The sequence below is a fragment of the Helicoverpa zea genome, chromosome 5 (genome assembly GCF_022581195.2).
Source record: "Helicoverpa zea isolate HzStark_Cry1AcR chromosome 5, ilHelZeax1.1, whole genome shotgun sequence".
NCBI classification, from domain to species: domain Eukaryota; kingdom Metazoa; phylum Arthropoda; class Insecta; order Lepidoptera; family Noctuidae; genus Helicoverpa; species Helicoverpa zea.
This window is the reverse complement of record NC_061456.1, coordinates 6,232,554-6,245,737: the sequence shown is the minus strand read 5'-3', so window position 1 is coordinate 6,245,737 and position 13,184 is coordinate 6,232,554. Positions and strand designations below refer to the sequence as shown.

At 35.2% G+C, this 13,184-nt stretch overlaps 3 protein-coding genes across 4 annotated transcripts; all 3 read left to right on the top strand.

Annotated features, from left to right (window-relative positions):
- Positions 1-1,147: 1,147 nt before the first annotated feature.
- On the top strand, positions 1,148-4,736 carry LOC124630569 (succinyl-CoA:3-ketoacid coenzyme A transferase 1, mitochondrial). Of its 2 annotated transcripts, none has more exons than XM_047164527.1 (10): positions 1,148-1,167; positions 1,726-1,816; positions 1,921-2,119; positions 2,339-2,457; positions 2,534-2,674; positions 2,786-3,200; positions 3,281-3,436; positions 3,522-3,643; positions 3,725-3,895; positions 3,982-4,736. In XM_047164527.1, exons 2-10 carry the CDS (start codon positions 1,736-1,738, stop codon positions 4,135-4,137), a joined length of 1,560 nt encoding a protein of 519 aa, XP_047020483.1. In that variant the 5' UTR covers positions 1,148-1,167; positions 1,726-1,735; the 3' UTR covers positions 4,138-4,736. The 2 variants fall into 2 exon arrangements, with proteins under 2 accessions (XP_047020483.1, XP_047020482.1); XM_047164526.1 differs by lacking the exon at positions 1,148-1,167 and adding an exon at positions 1,400-1,418.
- A 439-nt stretch (positions 4,737-5,175) lies between these two features.
- Positions 5,176-10,742, top strand: LOC124630653 (peripherin-2-like). The gene is made up of 7 exons (XM_047164617.1): positions 5,176-5,290; positions 6,774-6,900; positions 7,380-7,593; positions 7,717-7,853; positions 8,716-8,869; positions 9,089-9,279; positions 10,576-10,742. Exons 1-7 carry the CDS (start codon positions 5,176-5,178, stop codon positions 10,661-10,663), a joined length of 1,026 nt encoding a protein of 341 aa, XP_047020573.1. The 3' UTR covers positions 10,664-10,742.
- A 795-nt stretch (positions 10,743-11,537) lies between these two features.
- On the top strand, positions 11,538-12,359 carry LOC124630688 (39S ribosomal protein L20, mitochondrial). The gene is made up of 2 exons (XM_047164652.1): positions 11,538-11,697; positions 11,791-12,359. Exon 2 carries the CDS (start codon positions 11,797-11,799, stop codon positions 12,274-12,276), a length of 480 nt encoding a protein of 159 aa, XP_047020608.1. The 5' UTR covers positions 11,538-11,697; positions 11,791-11,796; the 3' UTR covers positions 12,277-12,359.
- The last annotated feature ends 825 nt before the right edge of the window (positions 12,360-13,184 follow it).

Sequence of the window (13,184 nt, the reverse complement as noted above, 5' to 3'; positions counted from 1 at the left end):
GGAATAGATTTTGGTAAAATCCCTCCTTAATATATGTCTTCCCTCTAATAAAGCTTCTGAGATTTCGTAATTACCCTGTTTTACTCGCGTCCCGAGGGTACGGGAAGTCGTTCCCTCGGGACGCGAGTAAAACAGGGTATAGCCGATGGGGATAGTGTAGCTTCTGAACAGTGAGAGAACTTTCTGAATCGGTTCAGTAGTCCTAGGCTGTGCACATCGTGCGCGCAGTACTCGATCATTATTTTGCTATGTTGTTATTATAAAACAGCTCTATTTCCTAAATATACATTTCAATCGAACGATGTAAAAGACAATTTTGTTGTAAATTAAATACTTGTGACGTATGTATTTATTTGTAAGGATAAATATCATGTTTATAAAATAAACACATCGCAGCAAGGAACCAGGGATAGATAAGGTGCAAGGCGTTTATAAACATGATATTCAAGCAATCAGTTCTTCGTTGCTCTGCTCTCCTTTTTGATATGTTAAAAATTACATCATGTACCTACCTAAGTAGGTACCTACTTAGATATCCGCAACGGAACACAATGCCATATTAACAACCTGAGCTGGTAAACAATAAGTGGATATTCTTGTTTCACGTTATGTCTGTCATGTGGCAGATCACAAGTTGCAGACCATAACGGACAAAAATACACTGGTTAGGCCTATATCCTGCCTACTAATCGAGTAGGTTAATTTAGTAAGCGCCCTATAGGCAATAGATTCCTGCTTCTTCAGCATATCAGTCACTGCCAAACATAACATTCCCTCATTGTGCTCCGAGAAGACCTGCAAGAGGCCTGCGTCTAGCGCCCACGTAAGTTAAATGTTGTTAATTTTTTTTTAGAGAAACATTTGAATTCGGTTACATTTTGCATTATAAGATATATATGGTAGGTAGGTATTATCTAGGTAGGTACCTATATAAAAAAAAAAAACTCAATTTCAGTAGGTAAGCACTTTACAAAAGCAGATTCATTTGTGTAAAAAAAAAATACAGCTTAAATATCTAATGATTAAGTAGGTATCTGTTATTATTGTATTTACATTGACTTTAGCCGCATTATATTTTTAAACTGAGTTTTGAAATAAAAAATCATCAAAAGGAGTTTCAGTATGTACCTACCTACCAAAGATATATTTAAGGTAAGTATAATAAAGGTAAGCACCTAAGTACGCCGTGTTTTATCTGACCCCCCCTACCACCTTACCAGCTCCGTTTTGGTCGCTAAACAAGAATATCAAGACTAAAGAACGAGTCAGATTATTAATTTGTTATACATAAAGTTATTTAATGTTAGGTACATACATATAAACAGCTTACGAGCCCCTTGTTGACCTCGAGATAGCGAGACAAACAACTGCTAAAATAAAATAATATCTCAGTCAGTCTCTTTATCTCCGTTATCGTGGTTGGTAACTCATCGCTTACACAATACAAAAATAAATTTAAATATTTGGCAATAATCACTTATTATCCACTTTATGAAATATTTTATAATTAATTACTTACCTGACGTGCTGACGAATGAAGTGAATAGGGAATTTAATATTATCTATGGAACTAAGACCGATTACTTTTGAGGAGAAGTGAACAACAATATTTTGTTTTTGTTAACGAAAGTGACAGCGCTGTTTTTTAATTAGATTTTTAACTGCGATAATTAAATTCTATGTGTGGTTGATAACGTAATTTTATCAAGTGTAATATTATTTTAGTGCTAATACCATGGCGGCGACACTGTTTGGGAGGTTTTTCGTTATCAAATCGAATGCATTTTCAAATAAAAATGTTTATCATATCTCAAAGGTAATGTTTTGATTTTCTTTTTCTATTCAAATGTTTTACGAGTACAGTGTTTTGTGAAATTATTTATTTTGTCATTATTTAACACCTCTTTAATTACTTTCCAGATCTTGTCATGTGCTAACTATAGCACAGTAATTCGCACAAATAAAATTTATGATAGCGCTAAAGAAGCCGTTAGCGACATCCAGGATGGTTCCAAACTCTTGGTTGGTGGTTTTGGATTGTGTGGAATACCAGAAAATCTAATTGTAGCTGTAAACAACAAACGAGTTTCTGGGCTCACTGTGGTCTCCAACAACGCAGGTAGAATTAATTTAAATAATTTAATTAAACCCGATTGGCATAACATTACCGGCGAACCACTTTAGCTTTATTATTATTGCAGTACCTACTTCAACTACTTAGGTATAATATAATGTTTACCAAAATGGTTTGTTATCTTAAAAACCTATCTCAATAAAAATTGATAGACCATGTTATTGCTTATGTAGCTACTAAGTTGTGGCATCTTAAAATTTCTAGGTGTTGAAGACTTTGGTCTTGGGATTTTACTCAAAAGTAAACAAGTGAAAAGGATGATTTCATCTTATGTTGGGGAAAATGCAGAATTTGAAAGACAATTTCTGACTGGAGAACTGGAGGTTAGTGTAAACCTTTAAACAATTGATATAAAAATTATGATTCAGTCATTAATTTTGTAATTACTGTTGTTTGCAGGTTGAACTCACACCACAAGGCACGTTAGCAGAACGGATCCGTGCTGGTGGTGCAGGAATTCCAGCATTCTTCACACCTACTGGTTACGGCACTCTCATACATGAAGGTGGCTCACCAATTAAATATACTAAAGATGGCAAGGTATAAATGTTGTGTAAAAAGTCAAATAAACAACCTAATAAAAAACTAATTAGAACACCCCAATGTAACTTTAGGACACCAACATTATTGACTGTAGTTTTATATTTTTAGATTGCAATCCCAAGTGCGGCTAGACAAGTGCAAAGCTTCAATGGAAAAGATTACATAATGGAAGAAGCAATTACTGGCGATTATGCATTGGTCAAAGCATGGAAGGCTGATAGACATGGCAATTTAATATTCAGAAAAACTGCCAGGAACTTCAATCCGGCAATGTGCAAAGCTGCTAAGATTACCATAGCTGAGGTAGAAGAAATTGTGGATGAAATAGATCCTGACTTTGTTCATATGCCATCAATATTTGTACACAGAATTGTCAAAGGTGAAAAGTTTGAGAAGCGAATTGAAAGAAGGACAATTAGGAAGCCTGTGGAAGAGGGAAAGAAATCAGATTCCACGAGGGAGAGGATCATAAGAAGAGCTGCTTTGGAATTTAAGGATGGCATGCATGCAAATCTTGGCATTGGTAAGGTCTAGATTCCTAAAGAGGAAATTGATAAACTATAAATTAGGGTGCTCCTAATCTGAATTACTTTATAATTACAGGTATGCCCATGTTAGCAAGTAATTACATTCCGAAAAATATTAAGGTTCTTCTGCAATCCGAAAATGGGGTTCTTGGCCTTGGGCCATTCCCTACAGAAGCAGAAGTGGATGCTGACTTGATTAATGCAGGCAAAGAAACTGTTACAGTTCTACCTGGTAGGTTAAACTAAACCCCTTTTCACTTAGTATGAATTATCATTTAATTCTTTGACACTACTTAAAGTGTTTGTTATTTTTCTAGGATCATCATACTTTTCGTCAGATGACAGTTTCGCTATGATTCGTGGTGGTCACATCGACTTGACCATTCTAGGTGCAATGCAAGTTTCCAGATATGGTGATTTAGCCAACTGGATGATTCCTGTAAGTTCAAAACCTAATTCCACAGCTTGATAGATTTATCAAAACTTGAAATTACATCATTATCTTATTTTTCAATTCCAGGGTAAAATGGTTAAAGGCATGGGTGGTGCTATGGATTTAGTATCTGCTCCAAGAACCAAGGTTGTGGTAACCATGGAGCATACTGCAAAAAATGGATCCCATAAAATTCTGCCAGAGTGCACACTGCCATTGACTGGGAAAAATTGTGTTGACATGATTATTACAGAAAAGGTAAGGAACAATATAAATACCTACTCCTATTTGATTTAATAATGATCTATTTAATTGACTAACACTATGATAATGTCTTTTTTCAGTGTGTATTTGAAGTCGACAAAGAAAAAGGTTTAACATTAACTGAGCTGGCTGATGGAGTAACTGTAGAAGACATTTTAGTAAGTACAGGCTGCGAGATTAATGTTGCTGAAAAAGTTAAGAAAATGGGTGATGTAACTAAACCAGATTCTGATTAACTTAGTATGTATCATTACATACTTAATTGAAATTTGAGTGTCTTAAACTGTACTTACCTATTATTAAGGAAACTTGCCAATGTAGCTGCATTCTCAAATTATCTTTAAAGTTATTATCATATAAGACCCAACATTATATATAAACTAAGATAAGAATGCACAATGATATAATCATTAAAATATACATATATTTTTGTATTACACTTACAATAAATATTTTTTAAGGGAGAGCCAGGAGCCATAGTGTATTAATAAATATTTATTTTGCATTGTTATAAGTAAATGTTTATGAATACCAAAATTTTCACAGCAGTTAAATTTTGCTTTAATTTTAGACCGAGTCTATTTTTGAATCAATTCAATTTTTATTTCTTTATATATATATTTTTTAATGTAATCTATTGTTAAATGCTCTAGTCTCAAATTATGTCCTGTTTACTAAAAGCTTTGAGCTACTTTTATTGTTATGATTATTGAACTGATGCAATTTATATCAGCTAATTTAAAATAATGTTATTTACGATATTTTGTTTGTTATGATTATGAAGTTAACGTTATTAAATATACTTATGTATTTTATGCTAATGTAATGACGTTAATTGAATTGTTTTATTTTATAACTTGCTATTTTTCCGCGGTTTTACACGCGTTACGTGGGGCCTACTGCCCGTACGCGTATAAAATATAGCCTATGTTAAATGTGCCCTCGGTAGTTGCCTGTGGTTTTAACATTGTTTGTGCGCCGGGCATTAAGGCCGCTAGCCTACGCGATAATCGGGCCGATTTTCTGTAGGACGTACTTACTAAGATTTTTGTACCGACTCTTTCGTACACTATTGCCATCCGTGCGTACAGGCAGCCTAAAGTACCAAACAAACTTCTTACCTCAACCTTATGCATAACGATACTAAAAATGTTTATGACAATTGTCAAGTTTTAATAGACGTTTCTTTACGATAGAATATTTACAAAATAGTCGTTTAGTATAGGTTTACTTGGTTTGCATAGGTAATTAGATTTTCTGAAGCGAAAATAACGATGGGTGCACATGCGACGCCGATGGGCCCTAATCACCCTTTCGTTGTGTGGGGATCGTGTTTCCTTTGGCTGGCATCCATGTTTGCAATAATATGGTCGCTGCTTTTATTCTTCTGTAAGTATCATTACATATCAGGGGGACACGTTGGTGTATCTTTGTGGAAACGCAGATAACTACAATTACTTAGATGAAACAGATTTTTTTGCCATAACTAAGAACCAGTGACGTCCTGGATTTAGTTCCAGATACAGGATAAGGTAGGTTACTTATTACATCACCCTGTCGATGAATCAGGCCCAATGGTTTACATAAGTGAGATAAGTTGACTGGATTGATGTGCCTACATAAGAATGTATATTGATGACAAATAAAACTTGCCATGCAAACCTTTTGAAGAGTAATCTTTATCAATAGGTACATACCTACACTACACAGCGTTATCATATTTTTCTATAGGTATTTATATTAAAACCCAAAAGCGATAGGGTACAATTTTGTAAATCAGTATTATATTATCTCTTATCAGAAAGAAGTTAGGTATAGTAAGTCCAACTCAGTCTTGCGCGCGGCCTTATGTGTGGGTAACCCTTGTACATACACAGTGACTTTGTGTGCGTGACAAGAGGTACAGTCGGGTACAAATACAGTTATTTAGGGGTTACGGCTGTTTAAAGAAAAACAGTTACTACGTAATTTAATGTTTATTTATTTATAATGATTCTGAATCGCTACTTGAAAAATCAAATGATGAATTTTCGGATTCGCTACTCTCACCGAGGTAAATTATAAATTTTGACTCCATGTCAAAATGTCTATAGTATTTTTCTTTTTTCTTTTGTACATGTCGACAAGTATTACCCAACATCCCTTCATCAATATGACTTAAACGTTCATTTATGAGTTTCATTATTTCCGTCTTATTTTGGTCGACATTATGCGAAGCAATATTATTTTTTAAAATTCCCCACACATTTTGTTTACATTATTATACTAGATTATACGTCTTTTTACATTCTTAGTCCACACTTTTATTTATTGTCCGCGTACCCCGAGATCTAGAAAATATGTAAGGAGTATTTAATTCATCTTAGATATTTCACCTCATTTATTTCTTAGATACTGTCAACGTCAATTTGAAAAAACTTATGAGAAAATAATGAAAAACTGTAAAATGTAATAATAAAAAGCTTTGAATGTTGTTTCATTTTTTGAAACGCTACCTGACTCCTTAAACATTTTCTCCGTGAAGAACTAGACATTTTCGTAAACGACTGTACCCATAACAAAAAGCGATAAGAACACGTCATGCTCGGACGACGTCACTGTCACACGAATGAAAGTTGTATATTTACAAGCCGACGCACACATAGGGCCGCGCGCAAATCTGAGTTGAACTATCTATACCTACCTACTATATATCAGAACTATCTTAATCTTATTAGGGCCGGGCCCTAGCAACGGGTCCCTAGTGTTAGTACCTTATATAGGTATTCTGAACGAAGACGAGGGACAGGAAGACGGCTTCTTTATTAGTTGCCTTTCTACCTGAGATCTTACATCTTATGGTCTGACATGCCTACGCGTGACCTATTTCCAGGTGTCGGTGATATTTTGATGTTGACGGGGACGGATATAATAAACGCCATAGTTTTGCTTTCTGGTATTATAATGCTGCCAACAAACGTGCACATATTATGTTCAATAGCTAATGGCAAGAGAATTGAGTAAGTTTACCTCGAATCTATTTCTTTATTCGACTGCAGGTTATTTGGTTCGTCAGCGGGGCCCAGCAGGGCCAAGGCCCGCCGGGGCTGCGGGATTGTTCGAAAGAGTTACCGCGGCCCTGGTTCATGAAAGGCCTACGAAGGAACACGATGGATTTTTCATTTGGTCCTATGTAACTTAGGTTTTAATCGTTGGTCCTGTAAATGGGAAGAACGCACTTGATTCCCGTACTTAGCAGCCCAGAGTCGAGTGACAGTGTTAAGTAGGTTGCATCCATTATATTCAAGGGGTAGGTAATAGAAAATTACCCATGCGTTAAAAAGGTAACACAAAGCCTTATGGTTTTGTGCTCTGTCTTCACGCGCGGATTAGGTACCTACTTACTACTAACCTACGCTGCTGCCGCAAAAGCGCTCTAGATTGTTAATAATGCCTTACATTTACTAAGTAGGTACTTACTAATTTGTTTTATTTACAGTCACAAATCTAAAGTAGTTTGCTGTCCATTATGGCTATGCATCCTGTGGATTATTCTAATAAATGCTTTAGGGGCAGCATGCTGTGTCCAAAAGATTTGTAGTGGCAAACGTGCATGCGATGAAAAAATGAACAAGACTATTAAGTATTATCGGAATGTACCAAAATACAAACATTTTGTAGACAATCTGCAGTGGTCACTAAAGTGTTGCGGGGTGCGTTAACTTTTTTTTTTCTTATTCTGTGTTATCGGGTAGGTACCTAATACCTAATCGGGCCCACAAGACTAGTGCTAGCTGCTATTTAAATAATAAATATAAAATTGACTCCATTTTCAGCTTAATTCGTATAAAGACTGGTTTGATCAAGACTGGTATGATAAAATACGTGATTACGAGTGGGACCCTACGATTAACAGACGGAGTGGGTACAGGAGAAGGGACCTGGATTCGGTTACAGATAGCGTCCCGTTAAGGTTCGATTACCCACTTACCTTACTCTTTCTTAAATACTGTTTCATATGTGTGGGACTGGCACCGATCTTCCCATGGCTAACAGTGAAAAGTTTTTAGGTTCAGTAGCCTACTCAGTGCAAACGAACAACATGCTGAAATAAAATCAGAGTTGAAAATAAATACTTTTATTACTTTTCTTCTACAATCGAAATAAGACTACAAGATTATTACTTCTTGATGTCGACGCTTCGAATTCACAATCTCAACTACCTGAACTTACAATCTACTGAACAAGAAAGCAGCAGTAATCAATACACTTATTGTTTTATTTTTACACAACTTCCTTAAAAATATTCGAAATACATAACAACATACAAACTATTAAAGTATAAATATTTTCAACCCTTTCCACTTATGTACAATTTAATTTAAAAGACTATTCTGGTTGAAAATATTGTAATACCTTTCCCGCCAATATAAAGAAGACACACTTCCTGTATAAATTGACATTTTAAATGCATTTCAACTTCCGGTGAAGATTAAATACAACAATTAATGTGAACATCATTTAAAAATTAATATGCGATTATAATTATATAAAATATATGTCTTATTCTAAATAATATTTTATTTGTTAAAAATTTACAAATCACAACCACAACTTCCGGTAAAAATAAAATACAATAATGATTGTGGGTTGCCAGTATAATAAATTAGTAAAATAAAATGACTTTGTAATTATATTTCTTATTCTAAAATACACTTTTATCTTAGATATTTACAAATCACAACAATGCCTACCTACTAACAAGTAGGTAATTCATTTCTCTTAATGTTACTGTAGTAGACACTTCTAAAAATAACTGTTATTTTTCATCATAGTTGCTGTAAAAGTGGTTCATGCATATCTAATTACCTATTGGAGTTGGGAACTCACTCCATTTATACAACAGGCTGTGGGAATTTGATGTATCGCATCATATTAGCATCTATGATAGCGCACTGCATAATGTTCGTATCTGTTATTCTAGTTGAGGTAAGTTTACAATAATAAACATGTATCTCCTACATTTTTTTTCTTCATGTCACCAATGAAAATATTCATGAAATTTTGGGTATTTCTATGGTAATTATTAAGTCAGTGAACGAGCATTGTGAAGAACTGAAGACTAACCTTTCAAGTCTACCTAACCTCTAGTCTAAGTCTACCTGCCTTCAGTTGAAGTCCTAATGTTGCTTATAATTTTCCCAACAGATTTTGATTCTTAAGTTCATCCTAAAGGCGGCTCCAAAGAGCAAGGATAAAAAAGGTATGAATATGAATGTGAGACATATCATGTCCGTGAACGACAATTTTGCGTCCAGCAATTCCCTACAGATAAACCCCGATGATACTGACTATGAAAATGAAGTGCATCTTGGGGATGTGCGAATGGACACTTCGAGGTAATGATGGAAATATTTTCAGTAAAACCAACTTGTGCTCTTTGATTATACAAAGTGTATTGTACCTAATCACATTAAATTAAATACGTTAATATACTGGTTAATAAATTATGTTGATTAGCAAAAAGAAAAAAATTAAATACGCAAAAATAATAAAAAATATTTTTTCTAACAAAGTAAATAGAATAAAAATGTGCGCGAATTAGAACACCATGTGTGTAAGGGTCCGTTCACATAGACCGGCTCGGAGAGCAGGGGCCCGATTCTCCTAAGTTAATAATGTCAAAATCGAATCGCAGTATGATCGCAATAGCAGTTTTAACCATATCGGGCATTCTGCTGCTAATATAAGACCAATCGTAATCCAACGACATTCGATTGCGATTGGTCTGCTATTTTGGTGATTTTGGTCTATACGGTAGTTTGCTCTACAATCATATTGCAATAGTTAATAATTTGCAGACAAAATTATTCATTATTGAATGACAGAAAGGGATAAAAACGTTTATTTCAAAGAAAAAATAGCGGAATGCTACATACGTTTCAATCGTAATCGAGTCGGGATTGGATCGCAGTCGAACGTGAATCGTATGTTGCTTAAGTAAAATTAAGAGAATCGGGCCCCTGAGCAAATTCTTAACACGTTGAAAACTGAGTTAGTATTTGTAGTAAGGAAATTCTCCCTTGGAAATTGACTCCTAACTTTATCTCTCATGATGTTGTAATTATGAAAACGAAACATTCGCCATATAATATCATAAAGTATATGTGATAGGATTTAATGTGATTAGGTACAACACTCGTTATAAATGTTGAATATAAACACTGGAAGTATATATGTAGGTACTTAGTAGTCGCATTAATTCAATTTATTTTTTGAAAATGAACTGGGGCCCGATTCTTCTAAGTTAATAATGTCAAAATCGAATAGCAATATGATCGCAATAGCAGTTTTAACCATATCGGGCATTCTGCTACTAATAAAACACCAATCGTATTCGATTGACATTTGATTGGTGTGCGATTGGTCTGCTATTTTGGTGATTTTGGTCTATACAGTAGTTTGCTGTACAATCATTTTGCAATTGTAAATCATTTGCAGACAAAATTATTCATTATTGAATGACAGAAAAGGATAAAAACGTTTATTTCAAAGAAAAAATAGCGGAATGCCACATACGCTTCAATCGTAATCGAGTCGGGATTGGATCTCAGTCGAATCGAGTCGAACGTGAATCGTATGTCGCTTAAGTAAAATTAGGAGAATCGGGCCCCTGTAGACACTTTTCTTTTCAGAATGACAGTAGCCAATAGAGTGATTGTTGACGACGAAGATTCTGAAAGTCCAAAGGAAACGAAAAAGTGGGAGGAATATGATGATTAGGTTCCACTGTGTATTACTATTAAGTAGTAGTATTAAAATAAAACTAATATATTTGCTAAAATAAAAGGTAATAAAAACAGTTGCTTCTTTTTTCTTGAATGTTAAGCAAGCCCCGTATTCATGGTAAACAATTGTTGCTAAACAAATCATTAATGCCTGTAGCACACCTCCGCTGCGAAACCCAAAGGGCGAAACCGCCATAGTTTCGCTGTGAGTTGTTGGGCGGCGAAACAATAGCGAAATTCCCTGCTCTAACGTACAAAACTGACTATGACGTTGTCTCTTTCTAACATGATTTCGCTCATTTGCTTAGTCGCCGTCTACATCTCCGCCCTGGCGGACAACTGGCGGACAACGAGCGGAGATGTAGACGGCGCCTAAGCAAATGAGCGAAATCATGTTAGAAAGAGACAACGTCATAGTCAGTTTTGTACGTTAGAGCAGGGAATTTCGCTATTGTTTCGCCGCCCAACAATTCACAACTCACAGCGAAACTATGGCAGTTTCGCCCTTTGGGTTTCGCAGCGGAGGTGTGCTACAGGCATAAATGCGCTCATCGAGCGAGAGCTTCTCAACATGCTATTGTCAGCTAGGTACACATATAGGTGCAAAGTTCCAAAACTGCTGCACAACGTTAACTCCATATATTGCATGACGATATTAACACAAAAATTAGTCACACATTCTAAAAGTTCAAAAGTACACAGCTAAATATTAGTAATTTGCCTGTGATATTAGTATGAATAAGGTATTGTTTGGTGTAGTTGACAACGAGACGTAGATTAATTGACTTAAGTTTGGAATGATTTATCGGATTTAGTTTTGGCTTAGATACTAGACCGCCGCATCTATCGGACTTCTTTCGCGGCGCGCAAACTACAAATATTTTAGGAGGATTTTCAAGAATGAAGGTTGTAAATGTAATCTGACAGTGACATTATTGACATTCGTGACACCTAACCTAACCTATATGTATTCAGAATCAGAACATTCGTATTGATTGAAAACATTAACATTTCCTAAAGAAGAAAAGTGTAAGTATTCTTTTTTGTGTAAATACAAAGAATTATGTTTATCAAATACTTTCAAAATATCACGTAGTCACTACATAACCTTTGCAATTTCAGCGCAGAATGGTGTTCCTTACAGTTGCTAATTGGGTTCGTTCTCGTGGTCCCGATGAATTTTGGAGGAAGAGAAGGATTTTTAGATTAGCCGCACACTACGTCGGTCGTCGGAGAAACTGTTATACTATTGCCGTACGCAATGTTCACAGAGCTCTAGTTTATGCAACTAAAGCTAGGAAATTGAAGAAACAAGATATGATAGATCTTTGGACCACAAGGATCGGTGCTGCTTGCGAACAACACAACATAACTCAATACACATTGAAAGAAGGCTTGGACCGAGCTAACATTATGCTAGACCGTAAATCATTGTCTGATTTGGCATGCTGGGAGCCACGTACATTTGAATGTTTGGCTGCTGTAGCCAAAGAGAAGCTAGAGCTTGATGGGGTTGTTGATGGTGCAGATAAAAAGTATCCTACAGGTGTTGATCTAAAACTTAAAGATGTAATGCTAGAGGCTTGGTTGAAAGAAAAAAAACAGTAACTTAGTAGTTCATTTAATTACCTATTATCTAGTTATTTTAGTTTCATATTAGCTCTGTAAATAATAAATATTGTCTTATCGGGGCATTGTGTTTGATTGACTAGTTTCCTAATTCTTTCTTCAGTTTCTTAGTTAATTCATTTTGTTTTTCCAATATGTACAGGTTCTCTATTTTACGCCTTTGTTGCCGCTCAACATCCCTTATTACTCCTTCATGCATTTTTTCTCTGAAACAAGTAATTTTATTTCTTATTTAAGGTTTTGGAATATTTACAATAAAATTAAATTTATCTAAGCTTTTAATAACTTAAAATTATCATCAACAACTAGATTAAAAATAATAAAACAAAAAAACAGCTGTGTTAGGCGTCGAAGTAAATCTCAACAATGCTGTCCCCTGGAAACGTGCCCAGAAGACTGGCCGCATGGCCACGTTGAATGGCAATGCTAATTCTTTGTCTGAAGAACAAGCCAGCCCTCTGGTCATGTGAAGAGTTTGACAAGCCTTTTTGCTATGTCAACAAGTTATTTATATTGTAGAAAAGTATTTGGTCAGTGGGGCGTCTTAGTTATGTGATATAGATGTAGGCCCACCGGATAATCAAAAGGACAAGCATTTTAAAATAGTCAAGTCAAGAACTAGGTCACACCAGTGGTAACCATTTTCTTTTATTAGAGTAATATACTTTGTCAATATGCTATCTAGTAAGTTGTCAAGACAAGCTCACTTTGATCATAATTATAAGATAAAGAAATTATGAACACATAGTGACATTTTTTACACCCGCTCTTGTAATTTGCATTTACTCTGAGTTTTAACTCAGAGTAAACAATTTAGAACCAGAGGAAATAACTTGGTCAGTGGGTCGTCTTAGGGGCGATTATTTTATCTTAATATATGAAGTTAT

Bases quoted from the DNA above. Each gene is read 5' to 3' on its own strand.
- LOC124630569 (XM_047164527.1), top strand. From the start codon at position 1,736: ATGGCGGCGACACTGTTTGGGAGGTTTTTCGTTATCAAATCGAATGCA. The intron at 2,458-2,533 runs GTTAGTGTAAAC...TGTTGTTTGCAG, and splicing joins TTCTGACTGGAGAACTGGAG to GTTGAACTCACACCACAAGG. The intron at 3,201-3,280 runs GTAAGGTCTAGA...TTATAATTACAG, and splicing joins GCATGCAAATCTTGGCATTG to GTATGCCCATGTTAGCAAGT.
- LOC124630688 (XM_047164652.1), top strand. From the start codon at position 11,797: ATGGTGTTCCTTACAGTTGCTAATTGGGTTCGTTCTCGTGGTCCCGAT.
- LOC124630653 (XM_047164617.1), top strand. From the start codon at position 5,176: ATGGGTGCACATGCGACGCCGATGGGCCCTAATCACCCTTTCGTTGTG. The intron at 6,901-7,379 runs GTAAGTTTACCT...TTTTATTTACAG, and splicing joins GCTAATGGCAAGAGAATTGA to TCACAAATCTAAAGTAGTTT. The intron at 9,280-10,575 runs GTAATGATGGAA...TTTTCTTTTCAG, and splicing joins GTGCGAATGGACACTTCGAG to AATGACAGTAGCCAATAGAG.